At 43.6% G+C, this 17,278-nt stretch overlaps 2 protein-coding genes and 1 long non-coding RNA gene across 9 annotated transcripts; 2 read left to right on the top strand and 1 right to left on the bottom strand.

Moving 5' to 3' along the window:
• Positions 1–331: 331 nt before the first annotated feature.
• On the top strand, positions 332–1,341 carry LOC119310367. Its single transcript, XM_037586139.1, has 2 exons — positions 332–625; positions 706–1,341. Exons 1-2 carry the CDS (start codon positions 332–334, stop codon positions 1,081–1,083), a joined length of 672 nt encoding a protein of 223 aa, XP_037442036.1. The 3' UTR covers positions 1,084–1,341.
• A 323-nt stretch (positions 1,342–1,664) lies between these two features.
• On the bottom strand, positions 1,665–8,311 carry LOC119312286. 7 transcript variants are annotated; one of them, XR_005151293.1, is made up of 9 exons: positions 8,100–8,311; positions 7,868–8,003; positions 7,515–7,593; positions 7,248–7,427; positions 6,541–6,588; positions 3,732–5,583; positions 2,817–3,637; positions 2,021–2,102; positions 1,665–1,914 (listed from the first exon to the last, which is right to left on the bottom strand). It is a non-coding gene; the product is annotated as an uncharacterized LOC119312286 (long non-coding RNA). The 7 variants fall into 7 exon arrangements; XR_005151289.1 differs by having other exon boundaries at positions 2,021–3,637; XR_005151288.1 differs by having other exon boundaries at positions 1,665–2,169.
• Positions 8,312–12,490: 4,179 nt separating this feature from the next.
• Positions 12,491–15,927, top strand: LOC119312284 (heterogeneous nuclear ribonucleoprotein 1-like). The gene is made up of 5 exons (XM_037588009.1): positions 12,491–12,614; positions 13,392–13,653; positions 14,075–14,127; positions 14,446–14,707; positions 15,368–15,927. The coding sequence occupies exons 2-5, from the start codon at positions 13,411–13,413 to the stop codon at positions 15,623–15,625; spliced, it is 816 nt and encodes a 271-aa protein (XP_037443906.1). The 5' UTR covers positions 12,491–12,614; positions 13,392–13,410; the 3' UTR covers positions 15,626–15,927.
• The last annotated feature ends 1,351 nt before the right edge of the window (positions 15,928–17,278 follow it).

Raw genomic sequence — 17,278 nt, 5'->3', positions numbered from 1 at the left:
TGCATTTTCGTGGGTGTTGCTTTTGCGCGTTGGCAAGCGAGATGGTCGAGCTACTCACCTTGAGACTATTTATTTTGCAGGAGTACGTAACACGTAGACGTAGGGCTCCTCCCTTTTCCGAATGGAGCTAGCTCAGCTGCACAGTGAAAAATCAAGGAAGGAAGGTAGATGCAGCTCATGATGGTGAATTCTGGATCGGTTTCTTCACATCGGAGGAAGCTAGCTAGCACATGGCCCCAACCAACCCAGGCACGCATCGTGTTGTGTTGAGCTCCACTCTACATTTGTGTACATCCAATTGCAATTGCAAACAAGGTGAGCAGGGCCAAAGATGGTATGCGCGCAACTTCGCCGTGCTTTCCTCTCACCATCGTCGATCGTCATCCCTCCCTACGCGTCTATATCGCCGGCTCCCACAGTGCGATCCCGTCAGTCGAGAGAAGAGGAAGAGGGACGAAGATGCTTCCAGGTGCTGGTGGAGCGGCAGGTGGCGGCGGCGCGCTGGGGCACATCCGCGCGGCGGCCGGGGCCAACTTCTTCCTCGGCTTGGCGTTGGCCGCAATGGCGCTCGTCGTCGCCACTCGCCACCAGCTACCACCCCAGCGACCTCCACGTCCACGCCCAGGTACCAACTGAACTCCGCCATCTCCCTTGGCCGGCACCGATCTCGTACTAATTTACTCGGCACGCACTATGCTGTCGCAGATCGGTCACGCGGCGGCGCCGGCCGCGTACGCCGGGGAAACCCAGCAGCAGCACTGCGCGGCCACGGAGGCGGAGGCGCTGGACCTGCACAAGACGGCGCTGATGCTGGTGCTCTCGGGGCTGGCTCAGGCAATGATTGCCGCGGCGGCCGACTTGGCCCTGGCGTGGGACGGTGGCATTCTGGGCCGGCTCTTCGCCGTCGTGGCGCCCCTCGTCGGCGCCATGAACGTCTATTCCATCTGCTATGTCGTCCACGGGGTGGCAGTCGTCGCCGGCGGGCACTGCGCCGCTGGGTACCTGTACCTCCCCGACTTCGGCTCCTACTTGGCCATCGCCGTTCTGCTCATCGTCAGCCTCGTCGTCACCCTTTGCGGGTAGGAGTTACCAACTGGCTGCCACTGCCGCTGATTCCCTCTAGCTTAGCTTAGATCAGTCGCAGCATCCATCTGCTTCTACCTCTAGCAGTAGCTACTACTACACTAGTACGTCCCTGGATGATCACCTCATGCTTAGCTTAGCGAGCTCGCAGAGCATCCATCTTCTTCTACCTAGCACTAGTACACTACTGCTACATCTATGGATCTTAGTGATTAATCGTACAATTACTAGTACCATCAGCAGTGTGATGATCGAGGTGGGATAAATTATTAACGCGCGCGTGCGTGTAAGATGATGCTAATTGTTCTGTCTCAGATGTATGTTAGACGACTGTCATCGTTGTTTTCTTACCTAGCTACCTAGTAGTATCTCATCACACTATCATGTCCACTAGACCGGGATCGCGCCTTGGCGCGAGGGTGCCGGTCCAAACGTCTGTATGCACATAATAAGAAGCACACCCTGGCACGCGTTGCCCGGTCCAAGCAGAAGATCCAAAACAGCATAGTAACTCAAAGCTCAACGCATCAAGTTTGGCGAAAAAGAATAGATCAAAAGCTATGCACTATGATAAATCAGAATTATAGCAAATTATGTATATATAAAGCAACACACTCCACATGTCTTTCATAATAATTAGATCAAGTCATTTGTACAGGAGGCTGAGTAGTGCATTAGAGGGTAGCCATACAATACATCATACATATCCCATTGCTCTAGGCAGAAGTGTAGAAAAGCACAATTACACTGATTGTGTTCTATGAGTACATCCTTCGATGGTAACTGGCTCTACGAATTCTAAGATGATCCAACATGATATAAAGAATGATCCTGGCCAAGATTCTCACAATAGTATGATCAACTTGAGTCATCAAAAATGGTTTAGAGACAACAAAACTAAGTGGTTGAAATATATAAGAAATAAAAGAAAGTATACCTCTGGGCAGCGGCTCAATGCCCCTTAATGATCTCATAGTCCCAATCACTTATGAGAAGCAACTTAACACCCTTAATAATCTCTGCATAGTTAGGAATATAACCCTCTTCACTACTGAACATAAAAAGAGATAAATGGACGGAGCAACCCTGAGATAAAATGAAAATTATCAGCTTTATCACTGATGCATGGGTACAAGTTACATGATAACATATTTTGCATAGCCTACTTAATAGGCAGTAGATGACATCTATCAGTTCATTCATAAACTTGAGGAATACTACAGAAAAGAAGAAATCATTACTTAGTAAAGAATTTTTCTCAAAGATGGTTTCGAGAGATGCTTGAAAAGAAAACAGAGTGCTGATTCTAAAATTCAACAGCAGGAATACACACATTTGAGTGATGCCATGCATACCAACATATACATATTATACATAACTTGATAAACCAGAACTGAGTGCATGTCTTAATGAGAAATTCAATGAGAGCAACCCAAATAGATTCTTCTCAACACTCCTCAATTTATTATAATAGTGGAAAAAACTTGGCTTGAAATATCAATAACTGAGCTCTGATAAGAAAAATGAATCAAAGACAGATTATCCAAAGGCCCTCATTAGTGTGTAAAAACAATTACAGCTTATATGTGACCAAGAACTAAAGGAGCAGCAACAACAGTAATGGATGATGAATAAAAGACGGATTATCCAAGCCAAAGGAACAGGAAATATAACATACAATGTAAAAACAATGACAACTCACATAATAATAACAAAAGGCAGAAGAAAATTACCTGGGACGGAGACATTCGTCAGAGCAATGACCAAGAACCAAAGGAGCAGTGGCAGCAGTAATGGAGGAATGACCCTAAGAAACCTAATAAGTAAAAGTAAACAAAGCTCACAATTATATATACAACAGACAAACCAAACTGGAATGCAGAGACCAACCGTGTAATAGAAATTAGGAAACCAATCTGAATGTAAACAATTTAAACATAAACAAATGCCACAAAGCTGCTTGAGTTCAAGTAATTCTCCTATTTAATTCTCCAAAGAAACGGATATATGCCTTACTTGCTCGAATAAAATACACATGACCTCATATGATCATATAGAAAAAATAAATTATCATACCCATAAGAAATCCAAGATCGTCATGTTATATATTTGCATGGAAATGCTCTTGTAAGGCAAAACTCAAAAAGTCAGTGGTCAGGCAAGATTACCATTTAGAGACCATTCAAAGATTACCTAAAACCCAAAAGTGTTGTTCTGCATAGAACACCAATTAGATCATGGGAATTTGGAATAAGATATGGACTGAAATAAACATTCTTTTCAGTGAAACTTTAATCAACCGAAAGCCCTTTTATACAGAGCTAGCTTCACTTAATAACAATAAAAAGTCTTAACAGGCACAAATATAGACTACAGGGTCTATTTCCCCAGCAAGATACCCTGTCCAGAAACAAGTTTTGTCATGGGAGGATGCATATAGAAAAAAGAAGGAGGTGTTTGTCACCAGATGATCTTTTTTCATCGGAGACAAATATGAGGAACTGTCTTTTTTGTCTGTCATCCGTCCCGCTGCAGCCGCCATCACCGGTCCAACCTGGACATGGACGCACACATGACAGCAGGCCAAGTCAAGAAAAGGCAGCATCTCCCAAAGAAAAAATATGCATGGAAATGAGGAGGGGTCTCACCTCGGCTTTGATCCCAGTCTTGCGTCCTCTCGCTCCTTCAACAACTCACAACACGTCGGAAAGGAACGGAGGTTGCACAAATTCTCCATGACTTGTACCGTCTCCTAAAGAACGAGGAGGCAGAGGCCAGCAGTAGAGCAGATGCATGGAATGAGCAACAGGCTACCAACCTACATTGGAAAATATATGCAAATAAATAAATGTGGTAGGCTGGAAACATCTAGAAATTCAATGTACTCCTAACTTTGCACATTCATAAGAATCTGCTAGATGAATATTTCTTAATCATTTCTTTATTTCCAACTCATTACATAAATGGAAATTGATATCAGAACTTAATTAAGCATTCCATATAAAGTTCAGCATTCCATATAAAATAGAGGTGCTCCTCTTTATTTCCAACTCATTACAGAAATGTAAATTACCGTCCTATGTTATCCCTCTGCAGAGCCAAATAAAACCTAATAATTTATCTAATAAAAGAACATTATTTCATTGTAAAAGGCCCATCTGCCGAGTCTAAGGAGGTAAGAGCATGTAGCCTAAACAGACTTCTTCAGCTTGACAAATTGTAAGCGTGAATTACCAGATTGTGAGCAAATGATCAAAAGAGGTTGACCGCAATAATTCGATGAAAATCATATAGGCGGGGAAATTCTAGAGGGAACGCACAAATGTTCTGCATCCTTTTGACACTACAACGTGCATCCTTCAAGCTATCTATTTTTCAGATTGTTTAGGATATTCTGCTAGCAAAGAATTATGTGAATAATACAGAAAAGGATATGCTATATCAATGAAGAGCATATCAACACATTTAGGAAGAAAGAAAGCTTCTCAATTCATATAGATCAGGTTGCCACTGTCATCTTCCTCCCTAAGCCACTGTCGTCCTCTTCTTCACCAAGATGCCGCCGCCAACCCCGTGCCATGGTACCAGAGATGGAAACATTCAGATTCAGTACCAGGCATGGCTCAAGATAATGAACAATCCCAGAAATCAATGACAGTTAGGTGTCACTTACTTGATCAAAACAACCAGAACTAAATGTTATTTCTGGGCTCTAGTCAGCCAAGCAAGGTAAAATGGAAAGAGTCCAGAATACAACTACTTCAATAGTGCAGTAACCATGTAAAGAAAAAGATACAGAGCTGTAATAGAAGAAATGCTAGATGAGTAATTTGTTGACGCCAAAATAAGATTATTAGATACATATCCATAATTATCAAAAACCATGAAAAGAAATCATCTAGTATAAGCTGGAAAGACATAGTACATCAAATCCAAAGGAGAAGCACCCTAGATAATATCCACTAATTTTGATAATCAACAACATCGATATAAATCAGAACAATCTTTAACCATAGTATCCTATACAGCACCCAGAAAACAAAATCAGAACAGCAGGTAAGAACAACAAGCTAACTGAGCAACAAATGAAAGAAAAGGGGCCCCTGAATTATATACACTGCATTATTCATCATCAACAGAGTTTTGTTAGTCAGTTCTATTTTCTCTTGGGGTATAAAGGAACTAACAAATATAATATAAGAGCAGTTCTTTTTTCTTTGATAATATAAGAGAGCATAGGAAATCACAGAGCTTGTTTAAGATATTTTGTCACATTAAGTAGTTCAGGTAAGCCTAATCCAGAACTACAAAGAGAGAGAGAGAGAGAGAGAGAGAGAGAGAGAGAAGAGATGGACCTATAGGTTATCGGCAATCAGTACGGCGACATACTTGATGGCGCCCTCTAGTACCTGGTGGTGGTGGTGGTGTCTTGCGCGATCTTCCTACTCAGCACCTCACCGGGTAAGGTAAGCCATTACCTTGTCCGGCTCCAGCGGCGACCTGCAAGCCAAGGCGATGAAAAGAGCCGCGGTCAGAGATAGAGAGAGAAATATGCTTTTTAATTAAAATAATGGTTGTATGAGGCAAAACCAACAGAATAAAAAGAATAGAGTACAACACAAATAAAAAAAAGCTTCATTTCCTAGTCCCACAAAAATAATCAGCAAGAACTAATCTTAATATGAGAAGAAATCTCTAAAATTGTTATAAAATACCAGAGCATGTTGACATATCATTTTGCTGTTACAAATGGCAAATAAATTACCGCAAGAAAGAAAACAGCAAGCAGCTAGAGAATATATATAGCCCACTGACAGGAACGTAGGTACTGTCACTCTCTCCAACATGAAAGAATTAAGAACAAAGAAATCTTATTTATCTATAATTTTCCACTGTACACATCCCCAAAATCCAGAAAAAATGGATTGGAAGATCTCTTAAATTGCAAGCCTAATGCTACGAAATCACACTTCAACATTCACACTCACCTAAGATGAACGGAGCATGCCAATATGTGCTCCATTCGAAACAAGTACGCGCATAAGTCGAAAACAATGGGTTACAGATTTACCATCAATTAGTTGCTCGCTTATAAGGGCGTAAGTGGATGGGCTCATTTAATAGCAGTCACCATGTATATCACATTATCATCTAATCAAGAAAAGTTTTTGACAAATTGGAGATTTCGAGTAATGTCTGAACAATGGCATAAAAAGAAATCTGAATCACAAATATGCACAATATGACAGTCGATGGCTAACATTCAGATAAAATCCAATATTTTAGATTAATCTAAAATCTTTAATACCATAGGCAGAATATGATGTTAAATGGCACTGACCACACCATGAACTATTACAACTACTGATAAACATAACCCAAACAGGAACAGTTGAAGCTAGCTCACCATGGGAAAAATTCAGTTGATGTACTCGGTTAAAAAGTTAAATAGGTTACCTCAAGTAACGGTGCTGGACGATACATATCATCAACTCCTGCAATTACCTATCAAACATTCAAAAGAAATAAACATCACTGGATGCCAATGCATACCACTGCTTGATGAAATAATATATAAGTAATACAAAACTACAATTCAGTACATTATTTAGTTTTTGCCAGAAATGGGAATTAAATAAATCAAAAGAGAGACTATACTTTCATGTGAGAAGAACATCTTGAGTTTATAGCTTTCAGGTTTGTAGTAACAAACAGGACAACTATGAACTGAAGATACACATCGATACTTCTCTAGGTTATCTCACCATAAATCAACATAATTGCAAGAATGTCCCATTTTAATGTGCTTAGATGTTTAGCTTCAACAAACTGCAACCCATCTAAATACCCAACTTCAGATTCATTGTCCTAGATATATACCCCGAAACATAACACCAAAAACAACCACAGCAAATAGGAAGCATGGCTTACTACACATAAATGTGACATCCTCTATGATGTCCTAATAATGTATTTCCTGTGAGCAGAATTTTCCTTGAAATAATATATGTATATATAGAATTTTCCTTTTGGTTCATCATCTGGCCGCAAAGAGTAGTTTTTTTTGTTCGTCTACTAATTAGGTTGACTCTTGATTGAGTTGAAAATCAGGTTGTGCGTATTGCAAGTAAATACTAAACAATAGGTAGATGAGCGACTTCAACCGCGTGAATAGCCTCATCCTTCTGTGCTTCTGGTCCAGGCTCCTGCCTCCTCCTCTCGCCTTCTCCTAGCAGCAAGGCGACATCATCAATGGACAGCGTTTCACTCCTCGTCCTCCTCTTCCTCACCCCACCACAAAAGCCGCAGGCCCGACTCGCTGCCGGCTTCTTCCGTCAGGTCAACTGCAGCATATATATACAGAACAGAGGGTGATTTTCTTCATCTCATTTACAATTTCTTTGTGCTTCTTTGGTAACAAAAATGCACACCTGATTCTACGTTGAGAATCGCCCGAGAAGTACGGCCTTCACCGTCATTGTCCGTATCGATGATTATTCTGAGTGGTTCCTGCACTTTCAAACAGAAGTACAAAGCCACTATCATACACTCAACAAACATAACGCAAGCGCAACTGTTCAGTAAATTCAGTTGTATGTTTTTTTCAGAACCATAACTCGTTGGATGTTCGCCATGAATTGTGAGCAGTATTGCAACATGTGCATGTCAATAAATAGGAATCGCTGAAAGCATTCATACTCAGGCTAGCCAACATCTTTTTAGTTTTCTCGAGGTATCATATACCAATTTCATTGGCACAAAGGGGCAAGGTATCATGGATTACCTTCTTAGTTCGCTCTTGTGGATTGACCTTTCAATCCGTCACCTCTTTCTGCGTAGGTGCCAACCTGTAGCTTGAACCAACCAATTGAGCTGCTTTTACCTTTCCCTGTTCCACATTTGGATTCAGACCTGCCTCCCTAGTAGAATAAATGTAAGGTGCAGCAAGGATGACATTAACAAGCATTATCAGAAGAGAGAGAGAGAGAGGGAGGGAGGGAGGGGGAGAGGTCAACCTAATGAAGTGGAGACGGGGACCAAAGTTGGAGGCGACAGAGCACGGTCTGGAGTTGCCATGAGCCGCTCGCCGACGAGGGAAGGAGGGCCGAGAAGATGCTGGAGCGGCAGCCTCTGCTCCTCCAGGCGACGGGGACACACGAGCTAGATGGGGGACCAGCGACGCGGAGCAGCTGCCATGCGACGGCGCGGCAGGGAGCGGCCGCTCCTCCAGGTGGCGGCGTGGCTGCGTTTTATACCCCGTGCGGGTGAAATGACGAGAATGCCCTCGGCGGGGCAGGCTATTTACGCGCGGTGGCACGACCGGGGCTTGCGAGCGTCTCGATTTTTATCCAACGGCCCAGCTCATCCCAGGGGCAGATCCGACGGACGAAAACGCATCAAGGGAGAGATCCAACGGTCGAGAATCGCTAATCGCTGAGAGAGCTCAGGCATCCATCCCTCTCAGGGCATGTACAATGGTTCTATCTTAGCAATGCCACGTAGGATAGATGATGAGGTGGAGGAGAGAGAACTCATAAGAAAAGGCTTGTCTTCTCTTATTTAAGAGAAGACAAGAGGTGATCTCTTAGCACAATATGTCTCACCATATTTTTAGGAATTACTAGTTATTGAAGATAAGGCTAAGATATGACCCATTGTAGACAAATTTTTTTGTCATCTCTAAATCACATGCAAGACTTAAGATAAGACTATCTTATCAACCATTGTACATGCCCTCATATTTCTGGATTGCATCACTACTTCACTAGTATATACTACCACCACGGCGATTTGGTACTGCTTTTTTTCTGACCTGGGATTATTCTAGGAATGGCAACTTCACTATATATGCATGCATCTCCTCTTAAGTATTTTTTTGCTTAACCGAAATTTCAACCGCGGAATTCTGCAGCCAATAATCCTAGACTCACGGACCTGTAACCGTGTACGTGGAACACGATCGAGGGTACCCAAATAAGGTCCGAACCAATAGTATCTACTCTATACACTGAAAAGGTAAAGTGTGTCTCAAACAATAAAAAAGTAGAGCATATTATGTGGCCAGGATCCATAGCAGTGGCCGTTGGGGGCTGCTCGCTGGTCATGCGTGAACCCTCAACTCAAGAGCGTCCAGATTTTTTAGAGGAAAGGCATCGACCGAGCCCGAGAGGAGGCTCGAACCTAGCCCGGCTTTGAATTAACAAAGCCATCAACCGGCCAGGATTACATCAATCAACCACATACAAGCAGCATGAAAAAGAAAGAAAAGGGAAAAGGAAGACACTGAGGCAGAACAACCTTAGGCGGCCGATACAAGGTGCAAAACAGGACAGTGCACACACCTAAGACTACACAAGCAGCTACCAAGATGAGACTGAAGAACTAAGCTTGATCAGTCAAGGTCTTCGTCCACCGAAGCAGCCAGCACCGGACAAACAACGAACTTGTGGAAAGCAACAATGTGAAAGGAGAAGGCTCAAGTCCACTCCAGCATGATGGACAACCTGGGCATAATGAAATCCGTCTTCGTCGCCGTAGGAGGCCACAACCTTCCCGACGTCGATAGGCGAAGTGGTTCCCCAAGAACCCGGATTCACAAATGGCAACCAGGTGTACCATGGGAGGGGTTGCAACAGACCATATTGTGCACCACAAGAAACTTCAGTTGCCATGGCACAGCCACGAAGAAGACGCGCACTGCAGGAAAGGAACGCGAACCAAATCGACACGGCGAGAGGTTGATGAAGAGCAATGCCGCCACTGCAGCCACCAATACATCCATACTCGACATCCACCCCGCAGTCCAAGGACGGCGCCTTCAGGAAGGGGAACGGTGCCGCAGCGCCGCCGTCGTCCCGAAACAGGACCAAGGTTTTCACCTAGATGCAGGGGCAGATGGGTGGGGGGTGGGATACCTCAACGAAGCCTCCAAGAAGTAGTTCGACGTCGCGGCATCATCGTCGTTGTGGCCGCCGCCGGCGGCCAAGGGTTTCCCCCGGTCCCAGGAGCCCCACCGCCAAAACACCGCCAACCACCGGATCCGGCGAGCAGGGCCGCACCGGAGCTGAGATCGAACGGGAGAAGGTGAGGAGCGTGGAGTTGGAGCTGGTCGATTCAGATCTGAAGGCCGGCCGACGGAGGAAAACCGGCCACCGCGAGCTCCATCCACCGGGGCCTCGCCGCCCAAGCAAGTCGAGGAGCCCAGCCGAGCACCCGCAGCCGCCGTCCGCCGCAGGGAACAGCGCTGCCCACCTTGACCGGGGCCGCCACCCCGGCACACCATGCCCTCCGCGTGAGGCAGGAGCGGCAAGCCTCGCCGCCACCTTCCTCGGCGCCGCGCGGGCTTGTCGGCGGCTAACTCCGGTGGCGGCAAGGTCGGGAGGGAGGAGGGGAGAGGCCGGCGGCGGGCTAGGGTTGGGGGCCGCCCGAGTCGCCCCAAGGGAGCGACGCGGGGGCGGGTGAGGATATGTACGTTCTTCAAGAGCGTCCAGATCAATTCGTTGCCACGACGTTTGAAATCGCTATGTTCCAATAATCTTGTGTATAAGACACTTATATAGCTTTTGGAAGATGTCTATCAGATGTTCCAAAAGCTACATTTGATGGGTTTTTTTGGTTTACGCGATTAAGCACTAGCAAGCAAATCCTGATGGAATTTTTGTTGGTTTATGGTATTAAGCAATAGCAAGAAAAACCCACAAGCTTTTAATCCAAAAAAAAGGTGACGAACCGGACGCGGGTGGTGGACTTCAGCAACCATACATGGAATCTGGGTTGGTGGTCGTGTCGCCAATGAAGGACAAGAGCTCCATCGCGTCGCCATTCCTCAAGTCCTTCAAGCTGGGGATGTGGGCTATCACCGACACCTTCTTCCTCTTCGCTGGCGCCGTCGTATGGGTCCTCGAGCACTGCTTCAACCCAGAATTCTCGGGATCCCAACGCAAGCAGCTTGTCACTTTTCTATGGCTTAGCTTCTCTAGTCTCCACAATGTTCTTCGCCCACAATAAGAGAAGGCGAGTAATATAACTAAAAGTGTGTGATCTTGTGAGCACGAGCTCACATGCACCAAAACTATTGAATTGAACTTAACACGACACCATCTTTTAATGCAAATGTGAAACATGAACTATCTATTTTTTGTCCAAGCATCCAACACATATATTTTCCATGATCACACAAAGATTAACGCATAAAAGTAACTTAATGACTTACATGCATGACTTGATTCCCCTGGAAGAGAAAACACATGCATGACTTGGATGAAGTGACATTCTTTACATGGATATATCAATGTAAAAATATAACATGCGTGACTTGAGGAGTTGGCATTGTTTGCATGGATTGATTAATGCAAAAGATGTACTCCCTCCGTTCCTAAATATAAGTCGTTGGGGGAGTGTAAACTGAACTCCCCCAGCAACTTATATTTCGGAACAGAGGTAATAATTATGAATACATGCATGGCTTGTTTTTCTTGCATTCCAAACCGGACCTAGAGGATTGAATCACGCAAAAAAAAAACTATATAATTCCCGCAATATAAAGAGGGCCTAAGAGTTTTGTGTTTAATTATCGCCTCGTCTTGATTACCCATCGTTTGAAATTTCTAGATGTGGGCGCATGGTGATTTTAGCATGGCAGCCATCCATTTCCCTGTGAACCAACCTTCCATTGCAAATGCATGCGTATTGACAAGCACAACTGTCTCCCTCTGTGCCATTTAAAAAATTTTATTTGGCAGGCCTTCCTGCTTATTTTTAGAGAGAAACCAGGCCTTCCCGTTGTCATCACTAAATACTTTTTTGAAACATTCTTTAAAATAGGTGACCATTATTTAATTTACATGATTTTTAAATGTGTGAACACCATTTGGAATTACATGAACATTCTTAGAAATGGACAGATCATTTTTTTTTGAAATTATACTAACATTTTTTGAAAATACATGAAAACATTTTGAATTACTTGGACATTTTCCAAAAAGGCGTAAACACTTTTGTTAATTACGCTATTAATTGTCACTCATTTAATACAAGTTTATATTTAAAGTTGGACTAAATGAGCAATAATTGATATGGATCGGAGGGAGTAACTTTCTTGAAATGCTGACATTTAATTGCATGGATTTTTTTAAAATACTTGATTCTTTTAAACACAATTTTTTTCGAAATGCAAGAATATTTTATGTGCCAATATTTTTTATAACACATGAATATTTTCACTTATTTTACTTACTTAACCGATTAGATTATTCTACAAAATTCGGAAAACAAATTGTCCCTATTTTAGCGGGCCGGAGTAGTGGCGGCGCTATGAGAGCAATGATGATGCTGGGCTAGCTCTCATTGTTTTGCATTGAAACAACAAGCCCAATGGGCATGCTTCATCATCAATTGCCCTAAAGAAACTCATCCAAGGCAGCACCGCCGCTCACGCAGCCGCCTCCTGTCCTGTCGGCTTCGTCGTCTCCATGGAGTAGCCATCGCGTCCCCTGGACTCTTGGCTTCCGGCGAGATCCTCGACCAACTAGGTGCTTCCCCCTCCCCCCTCCCCCCTCCCCCCCTCTCTCTCGTCCACACACAAAACAAAATCCTCTTTTTTCTTCTACTAACCCTAACCCTAGCTTTTGTTAAGAGAAAATGGGGGGCCAAGAAAATGACATGATCAAATTACCCTCCTTCCCTTTCTGATTCGGAGGCTTTCGTTTTGCCTCGCCACTTTCATATGATTTGTATTCTAATTTTAAGTTATCTCGAGTTCGTGTTCTGTTCTGTGACGTTCTTTTCCAACCAATAGTGGCCATAAGACAAACAAAATCCGGATTTGGAAAATTATCTCTGACTGACTGGGGATGCCATCTCATACGCCACCCTGGAGCAACCTTTCCTTGGTTAAAGATTGGTGGAGCGCCATTGTGGAGGGTGCCGGATGAAATCCCTCGCTATGCTGGCCTTCTTTTTTTGACATGTATGTGTTGCCCTGTTGGGAGATCTGGAATGAGAGAAATGCTGGGGTCTTCTCTAACGGGGTTTTGGCTGGGCCTCTGGTTTAGAGTCTGTAATCCCCAGTGAGTGAGTAATTCTTATCGGCCTTTGCCGCCCGATCTTTGTGGCCATGTCACTTTAAAACTATGTTTTCTCTTCAATGAGATGAGGCAAAGCTTTTGCCTTTGTTTAAAAAAAAGAACATAAATCTGGAAATTAAGCTTTTGACCAAACCAATGAAACAAATCATGTGCTGTTCAGTTACATCTGTTTGCACAACACTGCTTTCTGAATGGTCCCTTTTACGATTATTGTGCTTACAGTGTTGAACCAAACACCAGCATGTCACCGGCAGTGAGCAGGCTGCATATAAACGGGAGGCTGTACGTAGATGGCATGGCACCAGGCACCGGCGACGCGGACCTCCGCCGCCACTTCGGTCGCTACGGGGACGTGGCCGACATCTGCATTCCCACGCACCGCCTCACTGGCCAACCCCGTTGCTGCGCCTTTGTCCAGTTCTCTAGTCCTCGTGACGCTGGGTGCGCCCTCGCCGACCCACACCATGTCATCAACGGCCGGGAGGTACCTTATGTTAACCTCGCTCGCAGCTTCTTATTTTTCCCCGCATAATGAATGATGAATGGATCATACTGCTGGCGGTACATATTACTAGTGAGAACGCAGGGTCAATTTTTGAAGAGAAAGTGAGCTAGGATTTAATAGGAGACCGATAGATAATAGTAGTAATACATACCATGACAGTTTTAATCTCCCTCAGTACAGAATTATATAGTAAATATAGAGTAATTATCTGTCAAATGGAACAAAGTATACCTTATGTATTATTAGGACTGACAGCGAATAGTAATACACAGCATGATAATTTGAATGTCCTTTTGTACAAAATTTGGCTTTCCATTCATGCCTACTTGGGAATTTTGTATATTATTAGGTTTGGTTTCGTTATAGGCTGATGGATTTTAAATGCCTTTTTCCTGTGCAGGTGTACGTTGCAAGGGCACGGCCAAGACATTTAGAAGAATCGAGTGTGCCCCGGTACAAGCTCTCTCTCTCTCATACACACACATACAACAAAATCCTCTCCTTTTTAACCTTAACCGTAGCTTTTTTTCATGTTCGCCAAGAAGATGATGTTCCCTAAGATCGAATTCTTCTTCTTCAATCTGATTCCATGATTTGGAGGGTGTATTTTTGCCTTGCCACTTTCATATGATTTTTATTATAACTTTTAGTCGTCTCTGAAGTTCATGCTCTGTTCCATGACGTTCTTTTCGGACCAATAGTAGCCATAAGGCAAATCACAACTATTTCAAGTTGCTTTCTGAGCGGTTCCTTCTACGATTGTGTTTACAGTGTCCAACCAAACAACAGCATGACACCAGCGATGAGCAGGCTGCATATAAACGGGAGGCTGTACTTAGATGACATGGCACCAGGCACCAGTGACGCGGACCTCCGCCGCCACTTCGGTCGCTATGGGGACGTGGCTGACATCTTCATTCCCACGTACAGCCTCACGGGCCAGCCCCGCTGCTGCGCCTTTGTCCAGTTCTCTAGCCCCGATGATGCTGGCCGCGCCCTCGCTGACCCACACCATGTCATCAACGGCCGGGAGGTACCTATGTCAACCCCGTTCGAAGTTTCTTTTTTCCCGCATAATGAATGACTGGATCGTGCCGGTGCTGTTACATATTACTAGTGAGAATGGAGAGTCTGAAAGATATTACCGCATAATGAATGATTTGGATTTTTTATGGGTATGTGTCGTGCATCAGAACTGATTCTTTATAACCTTTTATTGGGTTCGTTTCAACTTTTGCTGTTCCTTTATGTCGATATAAGGGAGGGTAATTAAGCTTTTGTTTCAGTGGCAACCCAATTAAAGTCAGACAATATAAGTCATGTTTTTTCCTGACAAACAGTTAGTCCACTAATATGCTGCTTATGTTATACTGTACTACTACAACATCCTAATTATAGGCAAGTACTTGCATACGAATCCAATAACATTAGTTCTGTATCACAGGAATTATATGCAGTAAATAGACTAATAGAGTAACTATCTGTCAGAGGTAACAAAATATACCTAGCTTATATATTGGGACTGATAGCGAATAGTAATATGAGCGAATGTAATACATAGCGTGATAGTTTTAATCTCCTTCTGTACAAAATTTGGCTTTCCATTATGCCTACTTGGGAATTTCAAATCCCATATATATATGGTTTGGTGTGGTCATATGCCGATAGATTGAAATTATCTTTTCCTGTCCAGGTGTACATTGGAAGGGCAGAACCAAGACATTTAGAAGAATCGAGTGTGTGCCAGTACAAGCCTCTCTGCAAGCGGCAAATCCGGGATGGTCAATGGCGTGGATATCGGGTTGGCGACATCGGCAAGACATCCTTCGGTCCGATCGTGTATGACTCCATCATAACATATATCTCGGAGGATGGTGTTGACTGTTGGTGCCTGCCAGTAACAATGCACACTGAGAGCAAGTCTACCGGGTACGGGCCAAGAAAACATTGATATGATATATCTGAAAGACCGTATGCAGTCTTCATCAAGTGGCGAGCCTTCTACGAGCTTTGGCCAATATCGTTGAGGACTTCCAAGTTATGACCCATGGTGGTACAGTGACTCACTCGTGCGACAAGTCTCTGTACTCTTAAGATTTTGCTAGTAGCCTCTTAGCTGAGTTATTTCATGTTCTGAGATGTTGCTCTTGTGAAAACTGGTTACTAGTGTCCTCAATTTCCCGTTGGAATGTTTATGTACTTTTGGCCCGTTTTCGTAAAAGCAAGGTAATGAAGTTACTTTTGGTCCTAGAATCTTCACGGCTACAAGTGCTAGAGCTATGCTTGGAAACAACACATGCATCAGCTAGGCTATGGTTTCGTTTTGTATGGATTGGTCCTCTGAAGCCCCTCTGATTGCACACACACTAAGAAGAAAAATAATTGTGATGTGTATACATGGATAGAAAAATAATTGTGCACCTATTTCAGCCATGCTTCCGATGTCTCGTCATCATCAATCGTGTGTGATGCACCTTGCTACGGCTTTCTCCGTAATATTGTGTGTGTTGTCTTTGATTCGTAGGTAGAACGATTGAGTGTGTGTAATGCTCTTGTTACAGTCAAAAAAGAAAAAAAAACTGTGTTAATGTGTATACACGATTAGAAAATAACTTTTTCATCCCTGTGATTGCCTTGTTATATACTCCCTCCGTTCCTAATATAAGTCTTTTTAGACATTTCAAATGGAATACATACGGATGTATGTAGACATACATTAGAGTGTAGATTCACTCATTTTGCTCCGTATGTAGTCACTTGGTGGAATCTCTAGAACGACTTATATTTGGGAACGGATGGAGTAGTATGTATTTTCCTTGTAAAAAACTGTTTCTTATGTCTTGTGATTCTCGTATTCATCAATCATGATGCACCTTGCTATGAGGTTTTCCACAAAATTTGTCTCTGAATCATCTCACACGTTTCAGAAGGAAGAGACTGTATGTGATGCTCTTTATGGTTGAAATCGGTGATCGTGTGCGATTGTGTCCAGCCCAACATTCCGACTAATTAATTGATATAAGTGCAAATCTTATCCTCTCAATCATCTCCCCATGTCGTTGTATCAAGAGATGAGGAAAGGAGAGGCGTGGGTGCTTTTTGCCAAGACCATTCCTTTATATGGGGCTTTTGCGGATTGTAGAGGGATCACCGATCCTAGAACAATTGAAGAAATTGCATGTAGAGAAGCGTTAGCTCTGGCTAAGGACTTCTACATCCAGTGCATCCTGTATAGAAGCGTTAGCTTTGGCTGAGAACTTGCAAGGTGATAATTGAAAATATTAAGTAGGTTCCTTGTGGAAGCAACGGTGCCATTATACCTGAGATCGGAGGATGCTCTACAAACATTTCCCTCCTGTAGTTTTGTTCATGAGGCGAGAAACTTTAATTATGAAGCTTACAGCCTCGGAAAAAGCATGCTCTTTCTTTGAGGGTGGGTCGCCATGTCTGGCCTGAGATCATATATCAGATCATGTAAATATTATGTCTGGATAAACAAGGAAAATTTGACACTGCCAAGACTTGCCAAAAGTTGGCAACAGGTTGGCTAGATGATTGGGGCATGTTTAGATGCTTTCGGAGCTAGCCCCATCAAACCATGGGC

The sequence above is a fragment of the Triticum dicoccoides genome, chromosome 5B, assembly GCF_002162155.2.
Source record: "Triticum dicoccoides isolate Atlit2015 ecotype Zavitan chromosome 5B, WEW_v2.0, whole genome shotgun sequence".
Lineage (NCBI taxonomy): Eukaryota > Viridiplantae > Streptophyta > Magnoliopsida > Poales > Poaceae > Triticum > Triticum dicoccoides.
Note: the sequence above shows the minus strand (reverse complement) of the source record. Positions and strands in the feature narration are given on the sequence as shown.

Excerpts from the sequence above, each read along its gene's own strand:
- LOC119312284 (XM_037588009.1), top strand. The coding sequence starts at position 13,411 with ATGTCACCGGCAGTGAGCAGGCTGCATATAAACGGGAGGCTGTACGTA. Across the intron at positions 14,128-14,445 it reads GAAGAATCGAGTGTGCCCCG|TGTCCAACCAAACAACAGCA; the intron begins GTACAAGCTCTC and ends TTGTGTTTACAG. Across the intron at positions 14,708-15,367 it reads ATGTCATCAACGGCCGGGAG|GTGTACATTGGAAGGGCAGA; the intron begins GTACCTATGTCA and ends TTTCCTGTCCAG.
- LOC119310367 (XM_037586139.1), top strand. The coding sequence starts at position 332 with ATGGTATGCGCGCAACTTCGCCGTGCTTTCCTCTCACCATCGTCGATC. Across the intron at positions 626-705 it reads ACCTCCACGTCCACGCCCAG|ATCGGTCACGCGGCGGCGCC; the intron begins GTACCAACTGAA and ends ATGCTGTCGCAG.